General features: G+C 44.1%; 1 protein-coding gene across 1 annotated transcript in view; it reads right to left on the bottom strand.

The window, feature by feature from the left end:
* LOC124753577 (pickpocket protein 19-like) overlaps positions 1-12,135 on the bottom strand; it is a 193,270-nt gene extending 181,135 nt beyond the window's left edge. Inside the window, exon 1 of the mRNA XM_047249019.1 lies at positions 11,954-12,135. Within this exon, the coding sequence (XP_047104975.1) occupies positions 11,954-12,135 (182 nt within the window). The remainder of the gene's footprint in view (positions 1-11,953) is intronic.
* Positions 12,136-17,135: the final 5,000 nt, after the last annotated feature.

Genomic DNA, 17,135 nt, shown 5'->3' with positions numbered 1-17,135 from the left:
CCCGGTCCTCACAGCTTTACTTCTGCCAGTATCTCGTCTCCTACCTTCCAAACTTTACAGAAGCTCTCCTGCGAAACTTGCAGAACTAGCACTCCTGAAAGAAAGCCACAGCCTGGGGGATGTTTCCAGAATGAGATTTTCACTCTGCAGCGGAGTGTGCGCTGATATGAGCTTCTGTAAAGTTTGGAAGGTAGGAGACGAGATACTGGCAGAAGTAAAGCTGTGAGGACCGGGCATGAGTCGTGCTTGGTTAGCTCAGATGGTAGAGCACTTGCCCGCGAAGGGCAAAGGTCCCACGTTCGCGTCTCGTTCGGGCACACAGTTTTAATCTGCCAGGAAGTTTCATAAAACTTTTTGTTTGCAGTAGGGATTTGATATTGGTACTTCTTCAATTATATTCCATCGTGCTATTTATGTAAGTGAGGTTAACAAAAATGACCATTTGTGCCATAAAAGTCTCTCTTATTTGGCGTGTGTTACAATTGCCGCAATATTAGAAAGGCCCATTTCGTTTCACCTAGCAGACAGTGACAAAACAGACATAATAAAGTCGAGAAACTACACCAGTCTTGGGTACAATTCGTATTAACGGCTTTTTCAGTATTAGGTAGCAAAATTTGGTGTTTTCGTGTAGCAAAACGTTTAACGAATTTTGATGAGTTGATAGATTCTTTCGCAGAAAGGAAAGCATGCCGTATAAAGCCGTGTGGAGAGGAAAAAATGCTAGGACCTAAGGATTGAAGAATCATGTACTGTCTTACTTGTCTCTTTTCTTTACTGCTTTTATGTTTCCTATGTTTTATGTCACACAAAGGAGAAGGTAATAGCTAATAGGCAATAAAGAGTGAAAATTTCCTGAAGAGTTCTTATTCTCCCTGTTACCAATAATCCCACATAGTATCAACTGTGAGTTTTTTTTAAGGGGGACAGGCTGTCAAACCGGCCGACTGGGAGCAAGAGAGGCATCACAGGACATTTTAATTTCCACTGCTCTGAATGTAGGTTTAATAGCTTCCACTACAAAATATACTCGTTTCAGTTCCAAAGAGCAAAATACAGTGACGTGCGACAGAAAAATGCTGTGTGAAGAGACGTGGCACTGTACTTTGGTACATTTAAGACCAAATAATATGTCTTACATTTCCTCGAACATATATGTTTTATGTATCAAATTCTTCATAAAAATTAGCGCTACAAAATGCACGTATTTTTGAAAAATCGATTTTTTAAAAATATTTTGACGTCCTATCTCAAATGCTCTAGGGGGAAGGGGGGAGGGGTGCCGCTATCAAGTTTTTGTTCTGGTTCGGAAATATCATAGATCTGGAGCTGCTCCGGTGCACTGTGAAATGATCTTTCTGGCTTCGAAGACCTAGCAGTACACATGCCAGCCGGAATTCTACTGCTTAACACTTCGCCGCACTCCGCCAGGCTTTGCCCCGCGAAAGGAAGACAAGTGCGGACCGTGACAGGGTAGCACGGTACAAGTGAGAGGAGGGATGGAGCAGAGGCAGTGGTTACCTGGACTGCACGATGTCCATCTAACATATTTAAGAAACATTTTAAAAAAGAGCGAATTTAAAAAAGATGGGTTTCATTTACAGAAGTATAGATTTATAGCGAGAAGAATATCATCTTCTCTCTTAGCAAATGGTGAGAAAGAGTAACACAGGTTGTTTATGTATGAGAGTCATGCTCCCTTCCATATTACCGTACTGAGCTCACTGCTGTACCGTAGGTCAAAGGAAGGCGGAAAAGAACCACTGTTTCGCATGATGTCGACGTTCTTTGTTACCTTCTTCTATATATTTCTATCCTGTTTCCTCAGGTGTGATTCCCCACTGTTGTGGTAATCACAGCCATCATGTCGTCAACAGTAACCAAACTCAGCCCTATCTGGAGCATCATTTTGCTTGATCAAAAGCGTTATGCAGACTATCAGATGAGGAGTACCTGCTATAGAACAGCTCGTCTACTGAACTTTAATGCTATAACTAACACATGTGCTTATAAAAACCAATGGAAGCTATTTTATGAGCGTAACGACTTGTTACATTAATTTATAACACCTTACAGAAGTATGCCCTGGATCACAATATATGACAAATTGTTTATCGCTGAGTCATACTATGGAATGCAGTGTAGGTCTTACATTGTAGGTGATATTCTAATGTGTGAATTATTTGCTGTACATCTATTACGTTACAAAATTATTCATCTAATGTCACGAGACTGTGTCTCCTGCGTGAATGCTGCAGAAACCAGGGGTGAATTTTAACTTACGCATCGAAACTAAAATTTTACTTTGGCACCAATGTGTTTGCTGCGACGGGTCTCCCTCGTACAGATAGTAAGCCTGTTCGTTCATTATCAATTCATGTGCGTCGAGTTGAAATGGCGGTAACACAGAAATAAAAGGCACTTTGCGTCTTCTGTTCCAACAAATTCAATTCATTTGCTATTATTCGGCGTGATATTCGTTGAGGATACAGGACGGCGGCTCCTCAAAGCATCTGACGATGGCACCAGCAGTTTCACAGTATTCATCCTCTACTAAGTTCACGTAATGTGGATATTCGTGAAAGACTTCTTACGCATGCCTCTAATTCCAACACCCCTGGGAGAGCCGCAACACCGTGTAGCAACAGCAGGGAATGTACACTACTGGCCATTAAAATTGCTACACCACGAAGATGACGTGCTACAGACGCAAAATTTCACCGACAGGAAGAAGGTGCTGTGATATGCAAATGATTAGCTTTTCAGAGCATTCACACAAGGTTGGCGCCGGTGGCGACACCTACAACGTGCTGACATGAGGAAAGTTTCCAACCGATTTCTCATACACAAACAGCAGTTGACCGGCGTTGCCTGGTCAAACGTTGTTGTGATGCCTCGTGTAAGGAGGAGAAATGCGTACCATCACGTCTCCGACTTTGATAAAGGTCGGATTGTAGCCTATCGCGATTCCGGTTTATCGTGTCGCGACATTGCTGCTCGCGTTGGTCGAGATCCAATGACTGTTAGCAGAATATGGAATCGGTGGGTACAGGAGGGTAATACGGAACGCTGTGCTGGATCCCAACGGCCTCATATCACTAGTAGTCAAGATGACAGGCATCTTACTTTCATGGCTGTTAGGGATCGTGCAGCCACGTCTCGATCCTTGAGTCAGCAGATGGGGACGTTTGCAAGACAACAACCATCTGCACGAACAGTTCGACGACGTTAGCAGCAGCATGGACTATCAGCTCGGAGACCATGGCTGCGGTTATCCTTAACACTGCATCACAGACAAGAGCGCCTGCGATGGTGTACTCAACGACGAACCTGGGTGTAAGAATGGCAAAACGTCATTTTTTCGGATGAATCCAGGTTCTGTGCCGCCCCGGTGGCCGAGCGGTTCTAGGCGCTTGAGTCCGGAGCCGCGCGACTGCTACGGTTGCAGGTTAGAATCCCGCCTCGGGCATGGTTGTGTATGATGTCCTTAGGATAGTTAGGTTTAAGTAGTTCTAAGTTCTAGGGGACTGATGACCTCCGATGTTAAGTCCCATAGTGCTTAGAGCCAGTTTGAAACCAGGTTCTGTTTACAGTATCATGATGGTCGCCTCCGTGTTTGGCGACATCGCGGTGAACGCACATTGGAAGCCTGTATTCGTCATCGCCATACTGGTGTATCACTCGGCGTGATGGTATGGGGTGCCATTGGTTACACGTCTCGGTCACCTCTTGTTCGTATCGACGGCATTTTGAACAGTGGACGTTACATTTCAGATGTGTTACGACCTGTGGCTCTAACCTTCATTCGATCCCTGCAAAACCCCACATTTCAGCAGGATAATGCACGACCGCATGTTGCAGGTCCTGTACTGGCCTTTCTGGATACAGAAAATGTTGGATTGCTGTTCTGGTCAGCACATTCTCCAGATCTCTCACTAAGTGAAAACGTCTGGTCAATGGTGGCCGAGCAACTGGCTCGTCACAATACGCCAGTCACTACTCTTGATGAACTGTGCTATCGTGTCGAAGCTGCGTGGGCAGCTGTACCTTTACACGCCATGAAAGCTCTGTTTGACTCAATGCCCAGGCGTATCAAGGCCGTTATAACGGCCAGAGGTGGTTGTTCTGGGTACTGATTTCTCAGGATCTATGCAACCAAATTGCGTGAAAATGTAATAAGATGTCAGTTCTAGTATAATATATTTGTCCAATGAATACCCGTTTGACATCTGCATTTCTTCTCGGTGTAGCAATTTTAATGGCCAGTATTGTAGTATCTGCAGACATGCTCGCAGTAGTATGAAGCGAGTCTGAATAACGTCTGGCTCTCTGTCGTTCGCCTGGTAGAGAACACTTTGAGCTTTCGGTCACAAAATGTAACTGCAAAAAGCACCTCAACATTGAATGTACATACATGTAAAAGAAATGCTCTCGTAAAATCGGATGGTTCTTTAGTTAATAAAAACTTCGTATTCCTATGCGTAAGTTATAATTTATCCCAAGATTATATTCTCATTCACGCAGAAGAATGAGTCTTGTGTCACTGGATGAATGTTTTTGAAATATCACGGATAACACTCAAATGACATACTATGTAATAAAACAGAACTTCTTATGGAAATAAACTATCTGATCAACAGCATCGGGATATTAGTGGACGTTAATGTGGGGTGTGCCCACCTTTCGCCTTCATGACATCTTGAACTTTGCTGGAGACACTTTCAATAAGATGTCTGAATGCCTGTGGAGGAATGGAAGCCTGGCCCTCAAGAGCCGAAACTAGAGAAGGTATTGATCTAGGGCACTGGATTCTTGAGCAAAGTCGACGTTCTGACTCATCCCAAAGGTGTTGTACTGCATTCAGGTCTGGTCTCGAGACTTGTTAGTCAATTCCAGGAATTTTATTGTCCACAAACCATTACCTCACAGATGCTTCGTTATGATAGGGTGTGTTGTCGTACTGATACAGTCATGGTCTCCAAACTGTTTCTCTGCTGCTCGCAGTACACAATGCTGCAAAATGTGTTCGTATCCTTCCTCGTTCTTAAGTGCAATAAGTGCACTACATCATGGTAACGAAAAACACACCCCTACCATAACACCACCCCCTCCATGCTTCACTGTTGGCACTACACACGATGGCAAGTAACGTTATTCAGGCGTTGGGCAAACACAAACCCTTCCATAGGAAATCCAACAGGGCAGAGCACGATTTGTCACTCTAAATCGCTCGTTTTCAGTTATCCACTGTTCAGTGGTGTCGGTCTTTACATCACCTGAAGAGTCGCTTATCACTGACAACAGAAATGTATTGCTCGACCATTGTATCCCATTCTTCTTCAGTCCCTAAACACAGTAATTGTCCCAGACGTACTTCTGGTAGCACTTTGTAATCAGGAGTGGTTCCTTCCGCTGATTTCATGCGATTATTTGTTACCACCCTCCGCAATGCTCGACGGTTCCTTTTCGTCAGTACATGAGGTCTGTCTGGTCTCGATTTAAGTGTGGTTTATCTTCACGTTTCCACTTCACAGTCACATCCCCAACAGTCGACTTTGGAAGCCTGAGGAGGACTGAAACGTCCTGATGGATCTGTTACTCAGATGACATTCAGTGACAAGTCCACGTTCGAAGTAACTGAGCTCTCCTGAGCGATCCATTCTGTGTTATTGTTTCTCTTCTGACAACAACTCCCGCCGCCTTTTTACTGGCACGTCCGCCTCTTATGACATATGGACCTCAATTCCGCATTACATAGGAATCTCCGCATGCTTTTAATCAGATACTGTAATTGTTTCGTAGCACACTTGTGACGCTACAGCTTGAACCAGTCTTGTACCGTGTCGAACGCGTAGCTACTCCTGTACTCACGTAAGGTGAATTAAGAGAGACTTCAATTAATTAAAATCGTACTCACATTGCTATCTGATACTGGTACTTTCTTTGCATCTTACACACGGGGGTACTTTGGTTCTTGATACTGATTTTATTTCGATGTCTACTTACATTACATACTTCCGCAAAGAAATATCATGGAGAAAAGGGACAATGACAACTAGATTCATTACGTACTAGAGAAAATTATCCAAAAATCTAATCTCTAAAACGAGAGAAACGATTTTCATCAGAATTGGAAAAACAGTTACAATCTTTCAAAAATATTAAGGGCTCCTACTCGAAAGGCAGGCTTTGGTATGAAAGTCCTCTGTTGCGACGTTTGGCGCCAAGGCATGATGGGAAACCTGGGAGGAAGAAAGACATTGTCTGCTTTGTACCTACGTCTCACCAGGTAGAACTTGAACACTGTGCTTTTCAGCAGTTGGCAGGGGACCTATTTATTGAGAACGGAAGCGTACACAGGAGCATTCACTCTGACGACCAAAAGTCCGGAGCACAGCTGCCCCAGGCTCCACTTTTTTTGCGGCGCTGGTCCGAAGTGCTGTCGTAGTTAGATGGTGCACTCAGAGTAACGCACAAATGTTTCGTTCGGCTCCTTGCTGTTCGTTATGTTGGTCCGAGACGCGTAATGTTGCTTGGTACTCGTATAAAGGGCCATGGATTGAACTGACTGAGAGCAACTGTATAGTGCAGGAGCGATGTGGCACCCTGCTGTCGGCTGACAAGCACTGTCGTCATCGCCATCGGGTAATACTACATCGAACCCCCCTCCCCCCTTTTCGACGCCTCAGCCACTTTGTCGCGAGCTCAATTTTCTCTGTAATCTCTCTGATTTATCTCGAAATCATGTCCCTGCAGAATCACAAGTGCTGATGCGGAATCGAGCCTCTACGTTGATTGTCTGGCATTCTGTCTACTGCCATCAGCTTAATAGCTTATTAGACTGAGGTGACAGAGGTCATGGAATAGTGATATGCAGATATACAGATGGCGGTAGTGTCGCGTACACAAAGTATAAAAGGACTGAGTGCGGTGGCGCAGTGGTTAGCACACTGGGCTCGCGTTCGGGAGGACGACGGTTCGAACCCGCGTCCGGCCATCCTGATTTAGGTTTTCCGTGATTTCCCTAAATCGTTTCAGGCAAGAGCCTGGATGGTCCCTTTGAAAGGGCACGGCCGATTTCCTTCCTATTCCGTCCTTAATCCGGTAGGACCGATGACGTCGCTGTTTGGTCCCCTCCCAAGAATCAACCAACCATAAAAGGGCAGGGCATTGCCGCAGCTGTCATTTGCACTCGGGTGAATCATGTGAAAAGGTTTCCGAAGTGCTTATGGCCGCACGACGGGAATTAAAAGACTTTGAACGCGAAATGGTAGTTGGAGCTTGAGGCATGGGACATTCCGTTTCTGAAATCGTTACGGAATTCAATATTCCGGGATCCACAGTGTCAAGAAAGTGCCGACAATACCAAACATCAGTCATTACCTCTCACCACGTACAATTCAGTGGCCGATGGCCTTAACTTAAGGACCAAGAGCAACAGTATTTGCGTAGAGTTGTCAGTGCTAACAGACAAGCAACACTGAGCGAAATAACTAAAGAAATCAATGTGGGACGTTCGATGAATATACCCGTTAGGACAGAGCGGTGACATTACTAACACTGTGGCAGCAGACGACCGGCGTAGCGCCTTTGTTAATACCACGACAACGTCTGCAGTGCCTCTCCTGGGCCCGTGATCGTATTTGTTGAACCCTAGACGACTGGAAAATCGTGACCTGGTCGGATGAGCCCCGATTCCAGTTGGTAAGGGCTGACGGTAGGGTTCGAGTGTGGCGCAGACCACACGAAGCTATCGACCAAAGTTGTCTAGAAGGCACAGTGAAAGCTGGTATGACTCCATAGTGGGGTGGGCTGTATTTACATGGAATGGACTGGGTCCTCTGGACTTTCGGCACCTTGGAGACTATTTGCAGCCGCCGGCCGCGGTGGTCTAGCGGTTCTAGGCGCTCAGTCCGGAACCGCGCGACTGCTACGGTCGCAGGTTCGAATCCTGCCTCGGGCATGGATGTGTGTGATGTCCTTAGGTTAGTTAGGTTTAAGTAGTTCTAAGTTCTAGGGGACTGATGACCACAGATGTTAGGTCCCATAGAGCTCAGAGCCATTTGAACCATATTTTCAGCCGTTCATGGACTTCATGTTTCCAAACAACGATGAAATTTTTATGGAACACAATGCGCCAATTCACCGAACCACATCTGTTCGAGGTTGGTTTGAAGAACATTCGAGCGAATGATTTGGCCACCCAAATCACCCGACATTAATCCCACCAAACATTTATGGCAAGCAATAGAGACGTCAGTTCGTGCATAAAACTCTGCACCGACAACGTTTTCGCAATCATTGACGGCTACAGAGGTAGCATGAGTCAGCATTTCTGCAGGGGGCTTTCAACGATTTATTGATTGCATGCCACGCCGTGTTTCTGCACTATGCCGCGGAAAAGGAGGTCCGACACGATATTAGGAGGTTTCACACGAATTTCGTCACCTCAGTGTAATATCACCTGTCTTCTGCAATGGTATCTTTTTTGTATCAGTACATTTATGATGGCTGTACATGGCATCATCTCTCAAGAGGAGTCACAGGGCGTATTAATGTTCAACATCAAAAGTCTCTAGAAAGTCGCTAAAACTGATTTTACTAGGGGTGTACTCAAAATTTCCTGCTGTGACTGGTGCAATAAGCCAGTGGGCGGGCGGGGGCGGGGGGGGGGGGGGCGTTATAAAATATTAATAAAAATTGTCCCATACGTAATTGTTATATTGTCTTAATTAAATGACGCATCGCTTACATCATTAAACATGTAATCATAATTGACGCAACACATCAATTGTTGTTTCAATCACAGTAGTCAAATTACTCGAAATATACAACTATATATGTAACAAAAGAAAGTAAGAAGTCAAATTAGGTTACAAAATATATACATACCGGTAGTCATCGTTGTCACTCAGAAGATCGCATAACTCTTCTGTTTCATGCTGTGACGCAACTATAGTTGATGTAGAGGGTTGAACGTCGCTCAAAATATGATGTTGCAGTTAGACTGGTTCTGTCGCAAAAGAGTAACTTTTGTTCGTTCCAATAAGCTCCAATACGTCTGACGGTATGTCAAAAGATGCACAATCTTTATTTTGTTTCTTCAGCTGGTCTCTCAATATGATCAAAGCATTAATTGTCTTTAACGATAATCTGTTACGTTGTTTAGTTTTTATAATGTTCATAGAACTGAATATTCTTTCCACTTCTGCATTTGAATGCGATAGGCATAGAACAGTCATTGCTAGCTGTGAAACCAAAGAAAAAGAATTCTCCCCTGCGGCATTTTTATACTGCAAAACCTCACTCCAAAATCGAACAGTGTTAGTAATGTTATTCCACCTACTGAACTTGATATTATGCCATTTTTGCAGTATACCGTCTATGAAATAGCCACTAAAACCCAATTCTTTGGCTACATCCGCTACAGCATTATTTTTATTCATTTAGTGTTTCTTCAACATTCAGCATTGACATTTTTTTCAGGATCGTAACGTTACTTGGCAGTCTTTGTTGAATTTCTTTTATCAGTTTCAGACTAAACTGAATGCATCTCTTCTTCAAATAAACTTTATTTTCTTCAGACAAACTTGACTCAGACAATTTCTGTTCAAACATAAAGCCAAGGTTCGGATTTGCGAACGTACATTCGTTTGGAACTGGTGTTGTCAACAAATCAACAGTTGGAAAAACTATGTTTTGTCAGAGTGACTGCATGAGAAATGCAAGTGTATCTAGTAATTTAGTGGGGTCATTGTCTTCTCCTTCAAAAGCTTTTATTGCTATTTGTACGTCTTTTAAAGAATGTGTAAGGTAAAATATGTAAAGATGATTTGAGTCTTCACAATACATCTTGTACAAAAGATCGGCAGTGTAACAATTGTCTTGAACCATGGCAAGTGAAAAATGTAGCTTAAGTCCTTCCCACTGCTCCAGAATTCTTCGTATTGCTGGTTCAATTGAAAGCCAACGTGTTGCACAGACCTTCATAATTTTTAGTGGCTGTTTTCCAAAATGTATTGTCTCATAAACCTTTTTATATTTCTCTTGTCTTTCGGGTGAAATGGAGAACCAATTGTAGGTTTCCCGTACAAGAAACTATATGTTTCTAGGTATGATATTCACTGAGGCGTGCGAAACTGCAAGCTGAAGAGAGTGACAAATGCAACGGATCAATGCCAAATGCTTCAAACCATATTCTCTCTTGAGTTGTTCGATTGTTTATTCCAACCACTGCAGAAGCATTATCTGTGCCAATTCCTACCATATTAGCGATTGGAAGTTTGAGATCTTTCAAAGAATTCACAAGCACAGCAGCCAGATTTCTTGCATCTGCAGTTTCTAGTACAACGAGTTTGAGTAACGCTGATCTAATGGTTTGGTTGTTTACACTATAGCACCGTATAACGATACCTAGTATTTTAGATATTGATACATCTTTTGATTCATCTATTAGTACACTGTATTTTTGGTTACCTATATCTTCAACCAATGATTGTGTAAAATATGGAACCAAAACTTCAGTTATATATTTTTTTTTTTATTAAAATGGCTCTGAGCACTATGGGACTCAACTGCTGAGGTCATTAGTCCCCTAGAACTTAGAACTAGTTAAACCTAACTTACCTAAGGACATCACAAACAACCATGCGCGAGGCAGGATTCGAACCTGCGACCGTAGCGGTCTTGCGGTTCCAGACTGCAGCGCCTTTAACCGCACGGCCACTTCGGCCGGCACTTCAGTTATAATGTTATTGTACCTTGTACGGTGTAATTGCATGTTTTTAACGCCCTCATCACCGGAAACCACCCTCTTGCACAGTATTCCTAAATGATATATAGCTACAATAGAACAATGTTCAGCAATATATATAAAAAAGGCGCCTTCCGCTCTGTTTGCTATTCTAACTGTAGTTGTCGGAACAATTTTCACAGGTAAGGTGGTTTGCGTTTTTTTAAATCAATTTTTTGTTTATGCTTAATAGTTTTCGAATGCTTTCTAATATCACACAATTTAGCATAAAACTCTGTTGCACATACTTGACATCTTGCCTTGGATAAGTCTCCAACGACTGGTTTTAGCCACCCACTGGTCAGGTTATGCTTCCCACGCATCCCGATATTTTTGAGCGTACTGCTTCTTCTTCTGCGGTAAATCTATTATGTAAGCCACCACAACCTAAGTTTCACCAATTTATAATCACTGAAAATACATTAAAACTCAGGCGAATTAGAGGTCATGAAACAATCTACTCACTCCGTAACTCTATATCAGTCCTATTGTTCATTGTTTAAAAGGTAATAATGTCTGAGATACCCCCGCTGAATTGTTCTTGCGTTACCACTGTGCATGTGGTAATAATTTGACTGCGAGTTAAAACTTCGAAAAGTTAGAGGTTGCTGGACAGAAATGTATTTTACTATACTTAATATTACGTATGTTTTTTGTCGATTCGAAAAATAAAGGGAGTTCAGAAGTTGAAGAATTATAGATCGATACGCTATCGACGATAACAGGCTAGTGGATAATGAATAATGAATTGTTCTGTAGTCAAGGTTTTCTTACTCTGTAGGCAATTCCCACATTCAGGTTTACTAAATGCTGAACAATGCTACATGATCTGCTAAGAACTTAATTTAACTTAGTAAATCTAGAACGAAGTCAGTGTAGTACCCATTCTGTAGTTAAAATCTTAGTTTTGTTAATGAAAATACTGGTCCAAAATAGTTTTGATTTGTACTTCAAAAGTCAGTCGTCAGTACTCCAAAAGTGGCCAGATAAGTCGCTAAATAATTTTTGGCGCAAAAAAGTTTTTTTTGTTTTTTTGTTTTTGTCGCTAAGACGAAGGCAAAAGTCGCCATTTCTAGCGACAAAGTCGCTACATTGGCAACACTGGTAGCAGGTACTTTTTGACTCAACGAAACGTGCCCTGACTCACGAGGCCCCACTTGCCTGGCTGCCGGCGAGGCGGCCGCGTGGGGAGCGAGGTAGCGCACGCCGTGCACGGAGCAGCCGCGGGCCGCCTCGGCGAGCAGCGGGCGCAGGCTGGCCACTCGCCGGCCGCCACACCTCCTCCCCGCCGCTGCAGCCGCACCCGGGGCCACGGCGCGCCGACCAAACTTGTGGGCTGCCATCCGCGTCCTCTTCCGGCCGAGGTCGAAGCACAGCGTATTCTGAAGCCATAGGTGCAAACCTGATGCTAAAGATTCCTCTATTAGGTCGTTTTCGTGTTTTGCGACATACTGCGTTCAATGTTCCACTGCCAGAGTGATTTGCAGTAAAAAGTTTTCGGATTGTGACAACACTTTTACGCGAAATTTAATCCAGTATTTTAGCTTGCGACAATATTTTTGAAGCCGCACAAATAACTGGTACTGTAGCTCACGTATCTATGAAAATCGGCAGAACAGATGAAATGTCATTTCAGGAAGAAATATTATGGGTCTTGTAGGAAGAGAGGAAATTCCACTCCCGAAGTGACGAAAAGATCTACAAAATACCAACCCGGGGTGTCACAATGTCCTCAATGTGCTCATATGTCCTGTATACATCAGTAACTTTAATTTAATTCAAGAGACATGCTTGTGCACATTAATGAGTGAAGTATCAATGTGTTACATATCAACTGTAGGTGTAAATCATTCGGTAGAAGGATAAACAAATTTTTTGCTGTAGGGTGCCAAGTGGGAAATTGTCGGTTACTTCTATAGAGTGAGAAGACCAGAAGCTGAGATTTTTTCCAGCAGTGTGGGTCAGCTTTGTGTAAATGAGCCTCTCTTAGTCTCTCAAAGCCAATATGAGGAAACTGAAGAGAATCAGTTTGTATGTGGACGTTACACTCAGGTGAGCCGTTCTTCTTCCGAGCTTTAACTTACGCATCTAACCATCACAAAATATAGCATGACATGGAGGTAATATTTGCTCCTGTGGGTGTTTGAGTCTCTCTGCCCGAGACAAGAGAACCTTCTCCAATACTGAGTAAGTGGCAGTAAGTTATAATCTACCAGTAAAGAAGGAAGAATAAGTTCTAACGTTCCGCCGACGAAATGATAGTTCGAAACAAAGCATAAGCTGCAGATGGGGAAGGAAATCCTGCGTGTCCGTTTCAAAGGAACAGTCCTGGAATTTGCCTTAATCGTGGAAAGCCTCAATCTGGACATCCTACACTCATGCTCACAAATTAAGGATAATTGCAGAATGTGGTGCCACACAACGTGGCACTACACAAAACTGGCGCTAATAGCATAGGCACATAGGGAACACACACGACACAGATGTGTAAGTCCACAGTATTGGTAATAAGATGAGAAAACCGTCCCGAAACACATGTGCTACAAAACGCCACTGTTTCCTGAGCATGTTCCCCGACATTAATATGGGATATGATCACCGTGCGCACGTACACAGGCCGCACAATGGGTTGGCTTACACTGGATCAGGTGGTCGAGCAGCTGCTGGGATATAGCCTCCCATTCTTGCACCAGTGCCTGTCGGAGCTCCTGAAGTGTCGTGGGGGTTTGAAGACGTGCAGCGATACATTGACCGAGAGCATCCCACACGCGCTCCGGGGGTTTAGGTCTGGAGAACAAGCAGGCCACTCCATTCGCCTGATATCTTCTGTTTGAAGGTAGTCCTCCACGATGCCAGCTCGGTGGGGCCGTCTGTCATCATCCATCAGGAGGAAGGTGGAAACCACTGCACCCCTGAAAAGGCGAACATACTGTTGCAAAATGATGTCCCGATACACCTGACCTGTTACAGTTCCCCTGTCAAAGACATGCGGGGGTGTACGTGTACCAGTCATAATCCCACCCCACACCATCAAACCACGACCTCCATACAGGTCCCTTTCAAGGACATTAAGGGGTTGGTATCTGGTTCCTGGTTCACGCCACATGAAAACCCGGCGAGAATCACTGTTCAGGCTATACCTCGACTCGTCCGTGAACATAACCTGGGACCACTGTTCCATTGACCATGTACTGTGTTCTTGACACCAGGCTTTACGGGCTCTCCTGTGATCAGGGGTCAGTGGAATGAACCTTGCAGGTCTCCGGCCGAATAAACCATGTCTGTTCAGTCGTCTGTAGACTGTGCGTCTGCAGACAACTGTTCCAGTGGCTGCGGTAACTACCCGAGCAAGGCTACCTGCAGTACTCCATGGCCGTCTGCGGGCACTGATGGTGAGATATCGGTCTTCTTGTGGTGCTGTACACTGTGGACGTTCCGTATTGTAGCGCCTGGACACGTTTCCTGTCTGCTGGAATCGTTGCCATAATCTTGAGATCACACTTTGTGTAACACTGAGGGCCCGTGCTACGACCTGTTGTGTTTGACCAGCCTCCAGTCGCCATAGTATTCTACCCCTCATAACGTCATCAATATGAGTTCTTTGAGCCATTTTCAGCACATAGTTACCATTAGCAAGTATGAAAACGTCTGCACACTTACTCGCTGCACCGTACTCTGACAAGCCCCAACACACCTCTGTGTGTGTGTGGACTGTTGCCAGTGCCACCGTGAGACGACCGCAGGTCAAATGCACCGCATGGTCATACCCCGAGGTGATTTAAACCCGCAAACCGCCCACCAGAGCGTTGTTTCACCATGTATCCGCATTATCCTTAATTTATGAGCATGAGTGTAGACGTATTTGAACCGCCATCTTCCCAAATACGTGTCCAATCTCCAATCAATGCGTCTCCTGGCATAAACCTAGTAGAAAAATTAATATTAATAGTTGTTATTGTTGAACTGTTTCTGATTGCAATTAAAAGAGGTAAAATCTCACACGCTTATGTGCAAACCGTTTGTACCATAAGCATTTATTTTTTTGCAAGAACAAGTAAACACAAAAATACGGTTGTGGGTTAAAGGCTGTTACAAGTGGAGAGTTGCAGTTGGTAGATCAGTAAGACTGAACTGAATGACGAACTTACTGTGACGGGACGGGCCGCTTTGAGGGACGAGGCGGTCACCGCGACAACAAGCGCCGTACTCTTGTGCCGCGCAGCACACACACACACACACACACACAGCTCAGCTCGACGCAAGGCGCAGCCGTTGGCCAGCTGGCAGTTCACACGTCCCGGCCCTCACCTTTCGGGCGCCAAGCACTTGCACGCGCCTAATGAATCGCCACTGCTGCCCGTTTGTATTCACCAAAAGAAGACCAAATCGAAGCAACAGACTTTCTGCTTATTTGCTTTGGAATACGTGCTGTCCAGTATGCTTCACCATTCAATTCCGCACGTGTTTGTTGGTTTTTTGTGTGTCTGTGAAAGGCTGAGTCCACATACCACAGAGCGAAGATTTGAATATTCTGTATGTGATCCACGTCTCTATATTTTCCTTATTGATTTACACTTATTATCGCACGAGTTAAAAGGAAAAGTGAGTATCGATATGCAGAAACGCATTCTTTGAAATAACAACACATTGAATTTGCACTGTGGGGATCCTTAAAACTCGAAACGATAGCATCATCTTCTGCTTTGTGTCCTATTGATAAATGGCAAAATTGTGGATACATCCATAAGTTATACAGGTCTTCGCGAGTATTCTTGTGACAGCTCTAAAATGGTTCAAATGGCTCTGAATACTATGGGACTTAACAGCTGAGGTCATCAGTCCCCTAGAACTTAGAACTACTTAAACCTAACGAACCTAAGGACATGACACACACCCATGCCCGAGGCAGGATTCGAACCTGCGGCAGTAGCGGTCGCGCATTTCCAGACTGAACAGCCTAGAACCGCTTTTTTTTTAAGCTCATTTTGTTCGTTATAGTTCCTTGTAATTGTTCGTGGCGGACGTCCCCTGACACCCGTTCAGGTTCTGTGTTGATCCGTTCACTCAGTTTTTTATTACATAGGGCAGCTAACCCTCTGACCGAGCACGCTGAGCTACCGTGCCGGCAATAATTATATTAATACCGTCAGCAGCGCACGAGCGTTGATGTAGATCAACGGGGACAGGTGAAAATGTGTGCCCCGATCGGGACTCGAACCCGGGATCTCCTGCTTACAGTCGGCTGCAGCGGCCGGCGTGACAGCTCTACCTAATATCAATACACTATATACAGGTTGCTATCAAGTGGAACAATAGAGAAACACTGACACGATGAGAAATTTATGATATGTACTGCCAAGCTTAGAAGTATCTGAACTAACAGCACTGCTTTTAGCTGATTTGCGTGCAGCCTACATAACTTAACTTTCTTGCATGTCTTCAAGTCTCCCAATAGTCTGGCTGCAAAATGGTTACTGCAAGTGAGCACTAGAAACCACTGCTCCTTGTGGCAATGAGTGCATATGCAAACTAATACCACAATATTGCAAATATCAGGAAACACGTTATTACACAAGATGCATCCCTTAACGCTTGTAAATTCAAATTTATTATAATAACTGGCATTTCAAAAACTTTATTACTCTCGTTAGTATCTGAGGCAAGTATGTCTGAAACTCTGTCACACGAGAATTCGCTAATCCGCTGTTAAAACTTATTTTTTGTGACTAATTGATTTTTAAGAATACCAGGACGCCTAAAGTTCTACGATGATTCTAAATGTTCCTGCTCTCTCAAAGATTTGTACCTACCTATTAACCGTCGTTCGCTCACCACGTGGTAACATAGACAAATGTAATGTATTGCGAATACATAGAAAGAAGGATCCTTTATTGTATGGTTATATGACAGCAGAACAAACACTGGTAGCAGTTACGTCTGTAAAATATCTGGGAGTACGGAACTATTTGAAGTTGAATGCTCATATAAAATTAACTGTTGGTAAGGCGGGTGCCAGGTTGAGATTCATTGGGAGAGTCCTTCGAAAATGTAGTCCATCAACAAATGAGGTGGCTTACAAAACACTCGTTGGACCTATACTTGAGTATTGCTCATCAGTGTGGGATCCGTACCAGGTCGGGTTGACAGAGGAGAGAGAGAAGATCCAAAGAATGGCGGCGCGTTTCGTCACAGGGTTATTTGGTAAGCGTGATAGCGTTACGGAGATGTTTAGCAAACTCAAGTGGCAGACTCTGCATCGCGGTGTAGCTTGCTGTCAAGGTTTCGAGAGTGTGCGTTTCTGGATGAGGTATCGAATATATTGCTTTCCCCTACTTATACCTCC

The sequence above is a fragment of the Schistocerca piceifrons genome, chromosome 1 (assembly GCF_021461385.2).
Source record: "Schistocerca piceifrons isolate TAMUIC-IGC-003096 chromosome 1, iqSchPice1.1, whole genome shotgun sequence".
In the NCBI taxonomy this organism is placed as follows: domain Eukaryota; kingdom Metazoa; phylum Arthropoda; class Insecta; order Orthoptera; family Acrididae; genus Schistocerca; species Schistocerca piceifrons.
Note: the sequence above shows the minus strand (reverse complement) of the source record. Positions and strands in the feature narration are given on the sequence as shown.